Source organism: Solanum lycopersicum, chromosome 2 (assembly GCF_036512215.1).
Source record: "Solanum lycopersicum chromosome 2, SLM_r2.1".
NCBI classification, from domain to species: Eukaryota; Viridiplantae; Streptophyta; class Magnoliopsida; order Solanales; family Solanaceae; genus Solanum; species Solanum lycopersicum.
In genome coordinates this window covers 64,108,768-64,125,282 of record NC_090801.1, presented here as the reverse complement: position 1 = coordinate 64,125,282, position 16,515 = coordinate 64,108,768, and the positions used below count along the sequence as shown (strand labels likewise).

The 16,515-nt window shown below is 34.8% G+C and overlaps 1 protein-coding gene and 1 long non-coding RNA gene across 2 annotated transcripts; one reads left to right on the top strand and one right to left on the bottom strand.

Annotated features, from left to right (window-relative positions):
* Positions 1-1,826: 1,826 nt before the first annotated feature.
* Positions 1,827-15,744, top strand: LOC101246200 (protein MICRORCHIDIA 2-like). Its single transcript, XM_004232400.5, has 18 exons — positions 1,827-2,218; positions 2,311-2,385; positions 2,902-2,936; positions 4,980-5,058; positions 5,147-5,236; positions 5,443-5,518; positions 7,671-7,749; positions 7,868-7,996; positions 9,135-9,233; positions 10,610-10,717; positions 10,807-10,956; positions 11,233-11,322; positions 11,630-11,681; positions 11,756-11,867; positions 12,740-12,992; positions 13,181-13,269; positions 15,286-15,328; positions 15,433-15,744. The coding sequence occupies exons 1-18, from the start codon at positions 1,960-1,962 to the stop codon at positions 15,547-15,549; spliced, it is 1,935 nt and encodes a 644-aa protein (XP_004232448.1). The 5' UTR covers positions 1,827-1,959; the 3' UTR covers positions 15,550-15,744.
* LOC138342236 (uncharacterized) lies at positions 13,762-15,878 on the bottom strand. The gene is made up of 2 exons (XR_011215060.1): positions 14,509-15,878; positions 13,762-14,421 (listed from the first exon to the last, which is right to left on the bottom strand). It is a non-coding gene; the product is annotated as an uncharacterized lncRNA (long non-coding RNA).
* Between the last annotated feature and the right edge of the window lie 637 nt (positions 15,879-16,515).

Below are 16,515 nucleotides of genomic sequence, written 5' to 3'. Positions count from 1 at the left end.
AAAAGGTTAATGAAGATGTAACCTCTTTCCCGGTCAGAGATAGGAAAGAATCCAAAGCTCGCAAGGATGTTGTTATTCTTACAATAACTTGTATTTATGAAGTTAATGAACAGAAACAGAAACAAGATGAAGCAGAAAAAATTTAAAATAGAAGAATTAATTCGAGTCCACAGAAAATACTGTGTGTCCTTAAGAAATTTAATCCCCTCACTGTACCCAAGGTTATGGATTAATTTCTCCCAAGATAAAACGAATTAAACCTGTTAAAGAAATAGCGGTACCTCAAACTTCTTTAACTTCAACGAACTGAAGAACAACAACAAGTCACACAGACTCAGTCGATCGACACTTTGATTTTATTTTGAGAGAAAAAATAAATGCAGAGAAAGAAAAATTTTCAGTGATTAAAAAATCAAAAATTGACTTCCTTTTATAGCCATTTTCAGCAAGGAACATGTCTGTTCAGTGAAATCTGTTCAGACCCATTTTATCCAGAAAGTTGTGTCTTTTGAAAAAATAACAACTTTTCGAAAAATTGTGTCTGTTAGGAAAATAACTACTTTTTGAAAAGTAACGACTTTTCGAAAAGAGTAACAACTTTTCGGAATGTTACCGTTACCTGCAAATTTATAAGAAATGACTTTTCATTTGCACTTTGCAAATGACTTTTCATTTTCTCTCCAAAGTAGTTTCCTCACTTTTGATATTTTCTCTTTTCTTTTCTCATTCACACTTGCTAAAACCCAACAAGATGGAAAATGAATATTGTTTTCACACATGGTTAAGTCAACAATTTATTTATTAGTTGATATGTATAATTGCAAAAAGTAAAAGAAACAATTGAGGATTCACGTGTAGATACAAGCAACTTAAATTAATTAGATACTACTGAAAATTAACAAGAAGCATTGGAGTAAAACAAAAAAATAAGTACTTGCTGCTCTATGCGCGCTATGATATATCACATTTGGAGATTACGAAACTGAAAAATATACAGAGTAAAATGTCTAAAAAAGAGCAAGTAATAACACAGATCAAACAAAAATTCATATACATGATAGGTAGATTTTCAGGAATAAAAAAAACTATATAAATATAAGAGTTTTTATTCAAACTTAAGGTGCTAACTAGTTGTGAGAAATAGGCAAACAAGGTGCTTTGCGTTGTAACTGCTGGGTGGTTAAAGCTGTAATTATCATTTATTATTAAAGATAATGTTCATAGTTATTACAAAAAAATAGTTATTAGACTTTGGAGATAGTTTTAAAAAATTCTTAATTACTTTTGTATGAATGAATAAAAAATATTTGATGATAAATTACTATGTTTAATCATTTTTTAAAGAAGTATTTGAGTATCAAATTGTGAAAGAGAAATTCCATTAAATCCATTTTACTTGTGTTTGAATGAATAAAAAATATTTGATGATAAATTACTATGTTTAATCATTTTTTTAAAGAAGCTATTTGAGTATCAAACTGTGAATGAAAAATTCCATTAAATTCGTTTTAGATTAGTACTGTATTATTTAGAAAAAGAAAATGTTTTTGATATTTCTATTCAAAAGATTTTTGTTAGATTTTATACTTTTATCTAGTTAAAAAAACTCTAAAACTACACATAAGATTTAAGAGTTTTAATAACTAGATTTATTTAAAACACCTTTAATTAACTAAATTAAATTTAATCAGCTGGATAAATATAAATTTCAATAAAGAATTGAGAGTTTTAATAACTAGATTTATTTAAAACACCTTTAATTAACTAAATTAAATTTAATCAGCTGGATAAATATAAATTTCAATAAAGAATTGACAGTATAAAAAGGAGAAAGAGATTTGAGTATTAAAAAGGCAGACTAAACAGACTTTAGACAGTAGTCTTGCAAAACCCTCAAGATTGAAGAAACCTCTAAGTGATCAAAGGATCACTGATTTCTTCGCATCTAATTCTTTCGAAATGCCGCCTAAGGTAGAGAAGCTTCCAATTAATGTCGTCGAACTCGACAGTAGCGACGACGAGGGCACCGGCGTTCCCGTCGTCGGGATGACAAAACCAGAAATTAATCACGGTGGTAACTCACTGAGTAAATCACCGGTAATAGAAAATCCCAACGCCGTTGTTCCACCGGATTCTAATTACAGGCCACTGGATTCTCGAAGTTTCTGGAGAGCTGGCAATTTTGAAGTTGGTCGTATCAAATCATCTGCTATACACGGTTCATCTCTCATCTTTTTTTTTTTTTCGCAATTCACAATTTAATTTTACTTGTAACATGAGGTAAGAATTACGTTGGTTGGTTAACTGTAGGTGAATTGGAACATGCTCGTGTTCATCCCAAATTTCTGCATTCCAATGCTACTTCTCATAAATGGGCGTTTGGAGGTAAATTTTATGGTTAAGTAGAGTTAGAATTCAATTGCTTTTTGTTGTATTTGTTGCAAGGTCCTATTCATGTTCCAGTGTTGTCTTTTGTTGGATGGACTTATTTTATAATCAGAATTATTTTCTATCTATCTTAATGAGATTGTGAAAGAAAACGTCTTCTATCTATCTTAATGAGATTGTTAAAGAAAACCTTTTTTATCTATCTTAATGAGATTGTTAAAGAAAATCTGCATGACACTTGTTCTATGCCGAAGCAAAAGTGCCTTGTCCTCGGAACATAAAAACTAACCCGAGGATACTTTCGAGGTTGTCTAACAATTATTGTGTGCTGTACATTTACATGTGGCACTTTGATCTACTATATTATTTTTGGTTGATAGAAGAGCATAGTGCCAATCTTATCAGTCGTAGTTTTGTGGTAGTGGGAGATAGTTAATTAATAAGTACATTTCTGTGTGGATCCATTCTGCTCTTACTATTGCATGACCATTGATATTTTGAATGTCATTGCAGCAATAGCTGAGCTTTTGGACAATGCTGTTGATGAGGTATATTTAGAAGTTCAGTATTTCATGTATAATATATTGATTCTATCGATTCTACTTGAAATTTGGTATCTGTTGAATTGGAGCTTGTCACCCATATGTCTTTGAGAGTTCTGCTATATTTTGTTGTCCGACACTGTCTTCTTGATAGTTTGTAAGTAATGCAATAGAAGAACTTTTGCAGGACGAACAAAGCTCAATGATTCAGTTAAAAAGCACATTTTCTTCTTTTTGTATTTTGGAGGAAACATAAATTACCCTTTTTAAATATAGTTGGACAGTTCCTTGAGTTACTTAACCATGTAGTGTCCTTGAATGCGGCTGTATACTGGGTTTCCCCTGTTCGCCAATTGTATCCTCATAAAAAAAATTAGTTGTGAATACTACCTAGGATTTAGGCATCTTTGGATTGGTTTTTGGCGAAAAACATAGCTTTTAATTGTTCATACGGACATTATATTTTTATCTGATTGGTCTTAAAGTGATGTTCACAGTTGGATTGGTGGAAATCACTACTTGTAAGAGAACCATTCTCTTTTTGTTTCTATTATTATTTTCATTTGTCTTCTTGTTGTCTAAGTGGACCGTGGCCCTCAGATGTTGTTGTGGATACATTTTTTTTGGTACTTTTCAGAGATTATTTAATCCGCAAGAGGTTTTGCAATTGGAATATGGTTCCTGTGTCTATGTTTCTTTGAAGAGATAGACATATGAGGTATCACGATCATCTTTTCAGCCAAGAGCTTGTTGGGTCTCCATAGGGAAGTTTGATTGGGTTTTGTAAATTTTGTTACCAACAACTTTTTAAATTACTATGGCACCAAGTCATTAGAACAAGAAGGGTACAAGTTTACCCTTCTTTCTCTCCCCTTGTCTATTAAGTAGGAAATGGAAGATCCCTTTTGGTTAGAATTTTAGGTCAGATGCCAGTTTGTTTTGGATACCTTCACAACTTTATTGACTTTCTAACCTTCAGTGTGTTTCATTTCCTCCTTTGCCATTTTGATAGAAATTCAACTTTTTAGAGACTTAAATGTCTTAACAATAATTCTCACTAACCTTTGGTTTCTTCAATTATACCTAGTAATTCTCAAGGTAATCGAGTTTGGCTCCCAATGTTTTGGTAATTGCCGTTGTAAATATTTCTTTCTCTCATTCTTTTTTGTTCAATGGATAAGGTTTCACTCACAATAAGTGCATCCTCTTCGATTGTTGTTTCGAACACAACATCATCAAGTTGAGAGTGCCTTATATTAATGTCTAATGTGCACATTTCCTTTGACAAGGAAGAGCTGTGAGACACATTCTATATGTACTGTTTTACTGTTTTGCAACAAAGTAGGGACTGCAATTGTTATTATTCTAAGGAATCACTTGCTTTTCCCTCTTCAATTTTGTACTTTCTGGTCTTGAAAAAGCGGGCCTTGAATTTATAGCACTTACAACATTCTTATATTGATTTTTTCTTTATAAATGTGAGCGTAACTATCCTCCATTCTTCAAGACTAGAGATCTCTTCAATTTTTTGCTTCTCAAGTTCTCCTCTTCTTTTAGATCTACAATAGAAATTGTTATGTTGGTTCTACTTAAATTGTTTGTTGCTTGAATTTAGGGTATAAATGCCTAGATCTCTTGATGTGTTTTCTTCTTGATTATGACATGCAGACAACTTAGCTGATAATTTTGCTCTTTCGACCTGAACCCAGCACATCTGTCTATCTGTAGTTCTCTGGGGAGTTTTCCTTTTACTGAAGATTATATGCTCACAAACTCATATCATCTCATTATTACCCATCCGTTAACATCGAAGGTCTTATGATTTATAAGGATGACATCCTTCTCCCCCATGCCTTCTTGTAAAAAGAAAATTCTGTCTCTGCTGCTTGCACTGATAGATTATGTGGTTTCACTTTCATGTAATATCTTATTAAGCAATTTAGATAATGTGAATAAAAATAAGATTTTATGTTGAAATCAATCTCTCTTGCACTTGCATAAATTTTCTTTTGTCTAATGACAATTGTTCTGTCTTTAATTGCATGTTAGGTAAGTAGTGGCGCAACATTCGTGAAAATTGACAGAATCTCTAACCCAAGGGACAACTCTCCTGCATTGCTCTTCCAGGGTGTGGTATCGCTGTTACTTAACCTTCATCACTATCATACTATACCTTGTTACAATTGCCGTAACATGTATTATATCATATTGAGCAGACGATGGGGGTGGTATGGATCCAGACCGCCTTCGCAAATGCATGAGCCTGGGTTATTCTTCAAAAACATCAAACTCAACAATTGGACAATGTGAGCTTCTTCCTAGAGTTACAAATAATTGGGTCTGGTGTACTAATTTGTGTTACTGCCATAATCAAATTTTTGCACTCATTGCTGCTTGGGAATCACTTATACTCCTGTTAGGTTTTGAGGCATTTTATGCTACTTGACTTTTCTTTTTGATGAATAAGCTGCTTGAATATTTTTTTAAAGCTATAGCTTTACCTGGATTTTAGATGGTAATGGATTCAAGACGAGCACCATGCGGTTAGGCGCTGATGTAATTGTCTTCAGCCGTTCATCCCGTTCAGGGTATCTTCTCTTTCCACCTCTCTGTCTACATATATCTATATATCTATCTATCTTGAAGATAGGGGCAAGGTCGCGTATATCCTTACTGCACTTGTTGGATTACATTGGGTATATCGTTGTTGTATATATTGCATCTTTAACATACCAATGACAATACCTTAGATAGGAGGTTATGAAGGTCGCAAATTGGTGTAGATGGTTAATGGTTAATAGGTAGTTGAGCGTTGTCTCGCTTTCCCAAGAATAGGTGTGGTGGTAGTTTGGTGCACTCTACCAATTTCCCCTTCATACCAGTTGTAGTAGCATCTTTCTCGTAGTTGTCTGTCCTATGATTTTTGATGCTACTTGTTATTTCTTGTACTTCAGTTATCACATTATTTGATTATTTGGCTCCTTGTTTTCTAAATACTATGTTATGTGTTCCTTTTATTTGCTATGTCTTCTTTACTTCTGTGTTCTTCTTTTTTAATTGCTTTTATATGCGTTACTCATGCTGAGAGTCTTTTGGGATCAACCGCTCTACATCTACGAGGTAGGGATAAGGCTTGTGTACACTTTACCCTTCCTAGGCCCTACTTATGAGATTACACTAGGTATGTTGTTGTGCGCGCGTGTGTATATATATAATTATATATATTAATTATGGAACCTTAGGTTCTTCAAGAAATCACATTGGGTTCTTCATGAGTTGTTTTGCGAATTACCAACTCTATAAGGTTTATATTATTTCCCTTCAAGAATAGCTTATTATATAATTTAATTACAAACAAAATCCCCTGTAACGGACACCAAACCACTCACCTTTCAAACTCTTCTATTGGTAAACATGTAAACCTAACTAAGATATTCAAGACCAAGGAAGTGACGTCTCTTATGACTTTGGTGGTTAAAATGCCAGTTTTCATTATAACAACATTTGTAATATCTCTGATGACAGCGTGCCTTCCAATTTCCATAGAGAACTATGTTCTTGTGTAGTTTCTCTACTTACTGTATACTTCTTGTTTACGTGATGGATTCGGGGTGGGGGTGTTCCCACAACATCAATACACTACTTACTTTATTTAAAATTTACGACGTCTCAGATATCATTGTAAAATACCTAATTTCATTTACAAAAGAGTAATCTTTGTTTTTTTTTGTTATGGTTGACTTATGAAACTGAAAATAAGATTATTTTCAATTTTAGTTATCTGTTAATACTTTCATTATTGTATGTCTGATATAAAACTAGTGATGTCAATTATAACTTGGATTTTACAAGTACCGAATTGACACATTAGGTATTTACTATAGCTTCGTTAAGCTGTGCGCATCAGTTGGAAGAAGAGTTCACATTCTATTGAATCGGTTTTGCATAAGCTGTTTCTTGCTAGCCCATCAGTCTTGTGTTTTTCTTGGCACTTTTTGTTTTTAGAGTATATTGGTTATGTGTAGTGAAGTATATTGTTTATCCTGAAAATCACATTTGTCAAAGCACTATTCAGGTTATCAAGTGCTTCACATTCGGGAACAAAGGAACTCTTTCTACAACTTTCTCATGACTGCCAAGTTTGTCAATAGTTCATTTCCTTCTTTCGTTTTATTTCAGTGTACTTCTTTCAAACAAGAATCTGTGTGACTACTTCTATTTTTAGAAGCGCTTGGATAAGCTTATCATTATCGTTATTCTCTTGGATAACAGTGGTGCTCGGGGGAATTTGTGCACACCTTGACTGATCCACTTGGTATTTGCTTTTTTTAACCAGTACAACTATTGAGTAACTCTGCCAGTCGAGACTAAGGCAAATAAGAACTCACCTAGGTGTTGCTTCTGTTGGGATTTGAACCTTGGTTTTCAAGATGGTTACTCCAATTTTTTTATTGCAAGGCAGCTCTGGAGTGGAACAGGCTTATATTTGAACAGATATTAGTTCTTGTATAGAATGAATCCAAATGAATTGGAGAAAAATAAAAGAGGAAGGAGCGGCCCAGAAGTTAATTGATGGGGGTTTGTTTGCAATGTGCTGCTTGATATGTAACAACATGCTATTTCTGAAGTTAATTGGTCACTGGTGTTACCAAACAATTAGTTATGTTGCTAGAAATTAGAATTGATGTTGTGCTTGAGAATGTTATGAATTTTGATATTTTCTGCACTTTTATGGTCTAGCCGAGCAACTCAAAGTGTTGGCCTTCTGTCCTATACATTTCTTCGGAGAACAGGGCAAGATGATGTGATTGTTCCAATGGTAAAAAGTCTTTACATTCTGTTGAAACTTGTAATATTTGGCACTTGAAGTTTGTAATATATTTCTAACATGAACATCTATCTTTAGTTTTTCTTTTTTCAATTGAAAATGAATGCAGATCGATTATGATATCACCGGCCATTGGGCTGAACCAATAGTATATGGCTCTCAAGATGATTGGTCAACAAATTTGAATACAATTCTTGAGTGGTCCCCTTTTGCAACAAAATTGGATCTTCTGCAACAGGTTGATTGGATAATTGTACATATACTTTAAAGCTATATTTTTATATCATGAATTTATTTTGTATGAATTGTCATTTCTAGAAAGTTACTTTTATAGATTAATTCTTTGTTGCAGACTCTGAGCTTTGATGGTGTTATTTGAATTTTCTTGTTTTTGTTATGAGATCATGCTATGGTCATAATATAACTAGCAAATATTAAAATATCCATGTATATGCACATGTTTGAGATGACATGGTTTTAAAGTTGAGTTGTAAATTGTATGTTTCTTCCTATTAAATTGGGTACATGTGTAGCCTACTAGTTACTTCAGGACTTTTTATGGATGGAGGAGAAAAAAGTTGAACAGAAAACGGTAAAATGGAGCACATTTAACTTTCATCATTATGTATAGCATATTAAAATTTCACTTCCAATTGGAGCTGAGATAAGTTTCTAGATTATGCAATAAGTATGCAGATTTTAGTTCTAGGTCACCTTGTTTTATTTAGGAAACAACTTCTCTATCCCTCAAAAGGTAGGGATAGGGTTTGTGTACATCCCACCCTCCCAGACGCCACTTGTGGAACACACTGGGTATGTTGTTGGGCTATATTGTGGACATTTGGCAAGGTGGTATGTTAGGCATATCAAAAATCTGATAAGTGATCTTGCAATTAGGAAAAAGATAACAAGTATTCATCAGGGTTCTCTCACAGAGGGGACACCTGCTACACAATTGCATTTGTCTTCTCTGAATAGTTTGATCAAGTGAGGATGCTTCCTTAGACACAAGCCACCGAAAACAAGAAACCTTCAAGGGGTGCTTTGTTGTGTAAAATCTTCTTCCAAGGTCAACGGTCGGTGTCGGAAGAAGTCAGTGACATTTAGCAAGTATTAACCAAGAATGTTTCACCTGTATCATACCTTCATATAATAGAATCACCCTTGGGTTGATCCAGGATGAAGGTGCTAAGGGACTAATAGAAAACGAAATCTTGCAGCTCCCCAATCATTTAAATTCTTTCTTAGAAATAGATTCCATCTTTGGACATCAGAAGAATCAGCTATAGAATAGATTCCACCAGCAATTATTTTTACCAGAAATTATTTATTTTTTATTACTGAATGCTCTATCTTTTCTCTTATATGTTCTCCAGTTTGATGATATAAAATCACATGGAACTAGGATTATTGTCTTCAACCTATGGCTAAACGATGAAGGCATTTATGAACTGAACTTTGATGACGATGATGAGGTATGTCTATTTCTTGAAAATATTTGGCTCAACTTTCAGACTCCTGTAAACCACATACCTTAGGTTAGTGTGTCTATAGCTGCTCTTAAGGCTCGTCCAGTATAAGGAATAACTAGTCCCAGGATAATTTTAGGATGAGTTTATCCCATGTTTGGTTTGGTTGGGAAAAATAGCGAGATAACTTATCCCGCGATTGTATTTTTTTTTTTGGTTTCACATTGAGGGTGGGATAGAAATCCTGGGATAACTTGTTCCCTAACCAGATGAGCCCTTAATCCTGACATAGGAGAAAAAGGTGATAAGAAGGTCTCGATAAACGAATGGTTTTTGATTTAAAAAAAAACGAATGGTTTTTGATGATCCTGTCTATGTCAAATGTTTTTCTTTTTGTTTGTTTGTTTGAAGAAGGTAATACTTTCATATATAAAATGGTGACAGTAGGCTGTGCAACTACAAATTGTGAAGTACCCCTTAAATTTACAAGACTATAAAGAGGAAAAGGCTGCAGCATACGCAGATTCTAAATGTAATCTAAGAGATAAAATATAGACTCTACATCTTCTGTATTTCATCTTTACTATAAAAGTAGTACAAAACCCATAATTCTTTTCATATGATAAACAGCTAAATGTCATTTCTATTGGGCTGTAATTTTACTTCATTCCTCTAACCTAGGGGTCGTTTGGTAGGGGTATTTGAAGAAATAGTCCATGTATGATGTATGGTATTCTTTAATACTATGTTTGGTAGGAATTGGGGCCTATGTATATGCATTAGTAATACCTTCCATTTGGAGGTATTATTAATATATAAGATTTAATACCATGGGATAAGTTTATGTAAAGGCAAAAATATACCTCTAATCATTTTAATTATTTTATTTATTTTCTTGATTTTATGATTTGTATTAAATTATTTAAATTATTAATCTCTGTGCCAAACGACCCCTTAATGACAATTCCTCTTATAATACTGTTTGGTATTGTGTTTTTTTTATATATCCATCTATATATATATATATTCTTTGAACTTGGTAACTTTGTATTATATCACAAGACAATACATGGGTTTGATTGAAACCTTATGTACAAGAGTACTCCTCATTTCACTTCTCTATGGTTTAAATTGAATCTAGCACATGAATAATAGAGATAGTGTCATTTGAGTACTAATTACACCAAAAAACTAAAAAAAGAATGCAGTTAAGTTTAACTTTCTGCACATTGTTCACTATGCTCTCAAAATAGCGTCGTATTATATTTTTGGCATCACAGATTTTGCTCTCAATGCTCTTTGAACATTTCCTCCTTTTTCTGCCTCATCCTTCTCTTGCTTATTTGAAGGAAGCCTTATCCTTTCTTTTTTTGGTCATGCAGGACATAACGTTGAGAGATGAAGCTAATCATGGAAATACATCAAAAACGAACAAGAGAGGGCGTGAACTGCAATCCCATATTTCGTACCGTTTACGATACTCTCTAAGAGTAACCATTTAATTTTACTTAATTTCTATAAACATCCCTGCCGATTATTTTGCTAATGTATTTTAATGCTTCCTTATATCTCTTATCAGGCATACACATCCATATTATACCTCAAAAAATTTACAAATTTTAGTATCATACTAAGAGGGAAGCCTGTTGAGCAGTATAATATTCTTGATGAGTTGAAGCTCACAAAAGTAATCACTTACAGGCCGCAACTTGCTGGAACATCAAAGGAGGTACAGAATGATATGGGTTCTTGATTTTCCTGCTTTAGAGGGATGTACGTTCACATTAGACTAGAAGTCCAACTATAGATTGTAAACTGTTTATTGATTCAAATGTACACAATGAGAACAAAACAGCGGTTTTACCATTATAACATTAATATTCTCCTCAGATATGATTTTTTGTGTGTGGGGACTTACTAATTGCAAATCGGTTATTGGGCTTGTGGCTATATTTGCTAATCATCTAGATTTGTGGATTCAAACAGCTTTGCTGCTCTGCTGCAGATCTTGGTTGAAACAAGTCTTGGCTTCGTCAAGGATACTCCATCATCAGTTTGTGGATTCAATGTTTACCACAAAAATCGCCTCATCAGGGTACGCGATGTTGTGTCTGGAGAAAGATGTTATATGCAATATTTTTTTGTTCATCTTAGCTGAAGATGGTAACAAAAAAGCTTATCTGATTTGGCCTGGTTTAACACCCCCCACCCTCCACCCCCAAACAGAAAATAGAGAAAAAGAAAAGAGGAAAACCAAATTCGAATAGACCTTAAACCTCTGATCCAAACATTGCGGTTGGCCTGAATTGAGAATCTTGCTGGACTTGAGATAACTTCATAATTTTTTTTCTAAGTAACTTGAATTTGCCTATTGCTGATTATGTTCTTCTGGGTTTTCTTAGCCATTCTGGAAAGTTACTGCAGACGGTTCTTCCAAAGGAAATGGTGTTGTTGGTATGTATTTTAAGTATTCAGACCCACTTCTATCATTATGGTATGACAATGATGTACTCAATTGCTCGACTCAGGTGTTCTGGAAGCAAATTTCATAGAACCTGCACATGACAAGCAAGATTTTGAACGATCTTCTCTGTTTTTCAAGCTGGAGACTAAACTAAAGCAAATAGTGATGGATTACTGGTATGTTCTGTGCTGTAATTTCAGATAACGGAGTTCATCATCTTTTTGTTTGTTTAGTTATGTAAATTTGTAGGTCATATGTTCAATTCCTTTTGATTAAACAGAACCGATGCTGCAGTTAAATCTTCATTCAAAACCCTTGGGGTGGGGGCGTGTTTCATTTGGTAGAGTGCATTTTCATTTGTTTAGAAACTATGCAATGCATGTTATTTTTAATACACCAAACTATAAACACTGCATAGCATAACTACTAAAAGCATACACCATATTCAACACTATTTTTATACACCCTACCAAATGATCCCTTAAGATCCTCCCCCCCCCCCCCCCCCTTTTGTTTTTCTGGATGAAATGGTGGTTGTGTTATAGATGGAGGGTTTGCTTTGTACTTCGTTTGCATTTGTAAGTCTTTAGAAGTTGAAACTAATGGAGATCTAGTAATTTTGTCACTTTTTCTTTAGAATTCATTCATTGTCAAATCCTGCTTGAAGTTGTGAGGTAGCTAAAGTGCATGTGGTCAGTCATGATTGTCATTTTCTCCTATCCATGATTAAAGCCTGTCCCGTTCTTGCTTACCGAGAACAAAATTTGAATTTCCATCAGATGAACAGTGGGTGGGCTGGTGGCTGTGAGTTAATTAAGTTTTTTTTTTTATGAAGAAAGTTTATACTTCTAATATTTCTAGCTTCTGGTAGGCTTAGCTGTACTTTTCTTCTCCTCTCCGTTTCCACCTACCTACTAGGCTACTACACCTCTGAAATTTATTTCGCGAATTGCTATGTTTCATCACGGTATTCTGTCACTGTTAGCCATTGAAATAGTTGTACTTCTCAACTTGTGACATAGGCATGTTTCTTGTGATCATAATACAGGAAAGGTCATTGTCACTTGATAGGATTGAAGCCTCTTGAACCGCATTTACAAAACCTTCTGAGAGAATCTTTTGTTCCACCCCAAGTTCAAGTGGCTAATGCTCAAACACCGTCGCCAACAAAATTTCAAACAGTTACAGATCTTGCAGCTCATCCCAGGCCACATCTCCGTTCTGCACAGAGTGGCAACAGTAGAAGAACCAACTGCAACATGGAATTGCCAGGTGTACAGCCTATGACAGGGAATGCAACTGTAGGACCTTGTTCTTTCTTTTCTCGTTTTTTGTTTGATTCACTTTTTTTTTTATGGTTCTTTTACGTTGTTGAGAAGTTGATATTACTATATTCATGTTCTTAATAAGGATATCAAACGTCTAATGGGTTTGTGTCAATTTATTAGAGTACATACATAAATGATGTTCTTTATTGGTATTTTTGCAGGAGTCTGTTAAAAAAGATACACAAATATCCAGTTCAAGTTGCATGTCAATTGATCAGATTTGTGAAGAAAATATCCAACTCTTTAGGAGGTACATGTTTTTTAAAGCTCTCTTTAAGATACAGCTGCACGGCATACATTTTGCCTTTGCATGATTGATCAATTTTGATGGATTTATACACTTGAGAGTCATTTGATACCCCTCATATAGGATAAGGTCGGACTGTATCCCCTCAGATTGGATTGTTAATAACGGGAAGTGGGATTATATCCATCCATATTGTATTTCAATTAGGGAATTTGTAGGCAAATCAAATATCTGTCCTACATTACACTATGCTGGAACTTAAAATCTTAGTACAAGAATGGCCTTAAGACTATTTAGCAATTTCACAGATTTGTTACACAGGTTACTGTAACAACATACCTAGTGTAATCTCACAAGTGGGTCTGAAGAGGGTGGAGTGTATGAATACCTTACCTCTACTTCCATGAGGTTGTTTTTGGAAGACCCTCGGCTCAAGTAATGCAATATTAAAGCAATATGAAAAAGAACATACAGAAGTAAAGAAGACATAAGAAATAATAGAGAAAGCATCCTTATAAAAAATAAAAATAAAAAATAATAGAGAAAGCATTACCTAACATGTAGAAGAAAAAAACAGCAATTAACAGAATAATGTGATACTCGAAGCACAAGAAACAATAGGTAGTAGAAGAAAAGAAACTATGGGTATACTGCTAATACTACTTATATGAAAGGAGAAACATGTACCGGTTTACCAAACTACCGACAAGCCTATCCAGAAAGCGAGACAATGCTCCACTACCTACTAACATTCTATCCTAACTCTCCTATCTAAGGTCTTGTCCTCAGTAAATTGAAGATGCACCATGTCCTATCCAATCACCTCTTCCCAATACTTCTTCAGTCTTTAATCCGATTTCCTTGGATACCCAAGATACTTGAAGCTTTCTCACTTTTGCTACTTAGGACTCTCCTAAGTATGCATTGTAATTGTTGTCGTGTTCTTGTGGCTTGTTTGTTTTTGTTATGTTACTAATCTTATCTTTTTAAGAATTACATTCTTCTTCTGGTGTGTTTCTTCTTCTTCTGCTTGTTAGTCCTTTCGGCTTATCTTCTAGTTCTCTAGTCTACTCATTCTTGCTGTTGACATGTAAAAACCCAAAAACTGTAACGTGTGACCTGGGTTGACTTATCAGGCGAACCCTGTACCTGATGCTAAGACAAAGCAAACAATTATAACCACTAAATGTAGCATAACAGAATATGAACTATCTTTATCCCACTCAGCCAGTATTGTCAAACCTGGTCAGAAAGCACGTCGCAGGAGCTGCACATGATTAGATGTAATGCAATAAGTCGTCTTTTTTTCTCCTTCACTAGAATTGAAGAGAAGCCTTTGACGTGGTGCTTGTCAGAAAAATCAGTGGTTGTTGTGGCACAAAGTGTCTTTTCTAGCAATCAATGAAGCTGGAATGGGTCGTGGAAGACTCAAGTTGAATGCCAATAGAGGTAGAAAATGGCAGGTGATTCTTCTCTTATGTCTTAAGCCTTGGTGGACACAGTAACCCCCACACTTGTGTTGGTATAAGGAAGCAGGTCACCGTTGAATTAGTTGAGATGTGCGTATGGTGGCTTGGGCACCACATCTATTATTTAAAAAGCGTTGCAGTGTACAACTGAATTTTAGGGGAAAAGATTCTGCAGAATTCATGCTACTGTTTCCTCTCGAGTTTGTTGATCAATGAATGAGTGACAACTGACAACCACCACATGTTGCTTCTTGGGGATGGGCCTTCCAATATGAGGACATGATTAGTGCTTTTTTCTCTTGATTTTGGTTTTGCCCTTAAATTTGACTTGGGAGATTTAAACGATATAAACTTCTCAGCCTTTTATCTCTCTTTCATCTCTGATTTTAGCCTAAAATTTCAGGCAGCCTCAAATCTCAATGCAGTGTCTCTGGACTAATCCTTGTTTCCAGTTTCCTTCTCTATTTATATCTTCCAGCTTTTGGCCTCCTCTAGAAACTAAAACTGATTGGCTCTGCAGTTGGTAACATTTTGAATCCTTATTCCACAGGTGTGAATCATTCATCCAGAGAGAAACCGAGTTGAAACGTACAGTATGTAGCACTTCCTTGAGGAGCATGTGTTTGATACTTTTAACTTTTCTTTTAAGTTATGCTTTTGAAATTATGCGTCCTTATATCTGACATAAATGACGCAGATAGAGGAGCTGGAGAAAGAGTTAGAGGACACTAAAAAGAAAACTTCCGAGCTTTCGACGCGTCTGGAAAGTCAGAAAAAGCTTAAACTTTTGAAACAACTTGGACAGAAAGCATAGTAAAGTTTTTATTCTCTTGTGAATTGTATGCATCCAGCTGGACCTTGACGAATTGATAACCATAGGCCTCTGAATGTTGAATTTTACACATGGGGTTTTACTTCAACTCATCCTGCATTCTGTTTTGAATTTATACAGCAAATTCTGTAGGCTCACAAGTCTCCTGAATTATTATACTATTTAGTTTCATTTGTATGATGATTTCAGTTTATGCTGCCCCACCCTCACCCCCTGAAAAAAGATGAAGTAATTATCATCAACACAGGCGCGTTAGATTGGTTCATGTTTCTTCAATTACACAATTTTTTCATTTAAAGGGAAACCGAAAAATGTTCTCCCCTGTAAGTTTGGTTTCATTAAGGAAAAAAAAGAAAGAATAATCCTTCTCTTGATGAATAAAGTTGTACGCTTTGGAGTAGGTGAAGTAAAGGTGGAAAAGAATGCTTCTCAAGTCAGCAAGTTCTTTTGTATTGCTGACTATAGCACGGTGGTTGAGAGTCAATTCTGATCAAATTACCCTTGTTAGTTTCGTATTTGTTTTGCTAGCTTAGGAGCATGTCCTGTACCTTCCATTTTCCCTTATTCATCAAGATTTGCTATATGACCAGCTTTTCCAAAACTGCGACGACAAAACTCCAGTTGTCTCTAACACGAGTTTGCAATTAGGGTGATCTTTGACACAGAATGGTTCAACAGACATGATTCTCTTCTGTGCTTGCTAGAGCAACGTTTCTCATGTGCTTAGATTTCCGTATCTTGTCATTCGTTGTGCATCAAACAGTTTATTGATATTCTTGCACACATCTGAAGTAGGGTATGCATACGCATGGTAGCCTTACCATAGTATTGATACAGATGGTGTCCAGATTATTGAAAAAATCCCTAATTGTTATTGTAGACATTCTTTTTAGATATACACAAACTAAGTACCTAATTATCTGCGTTGAGCTAACGGTCAGTCTTGGA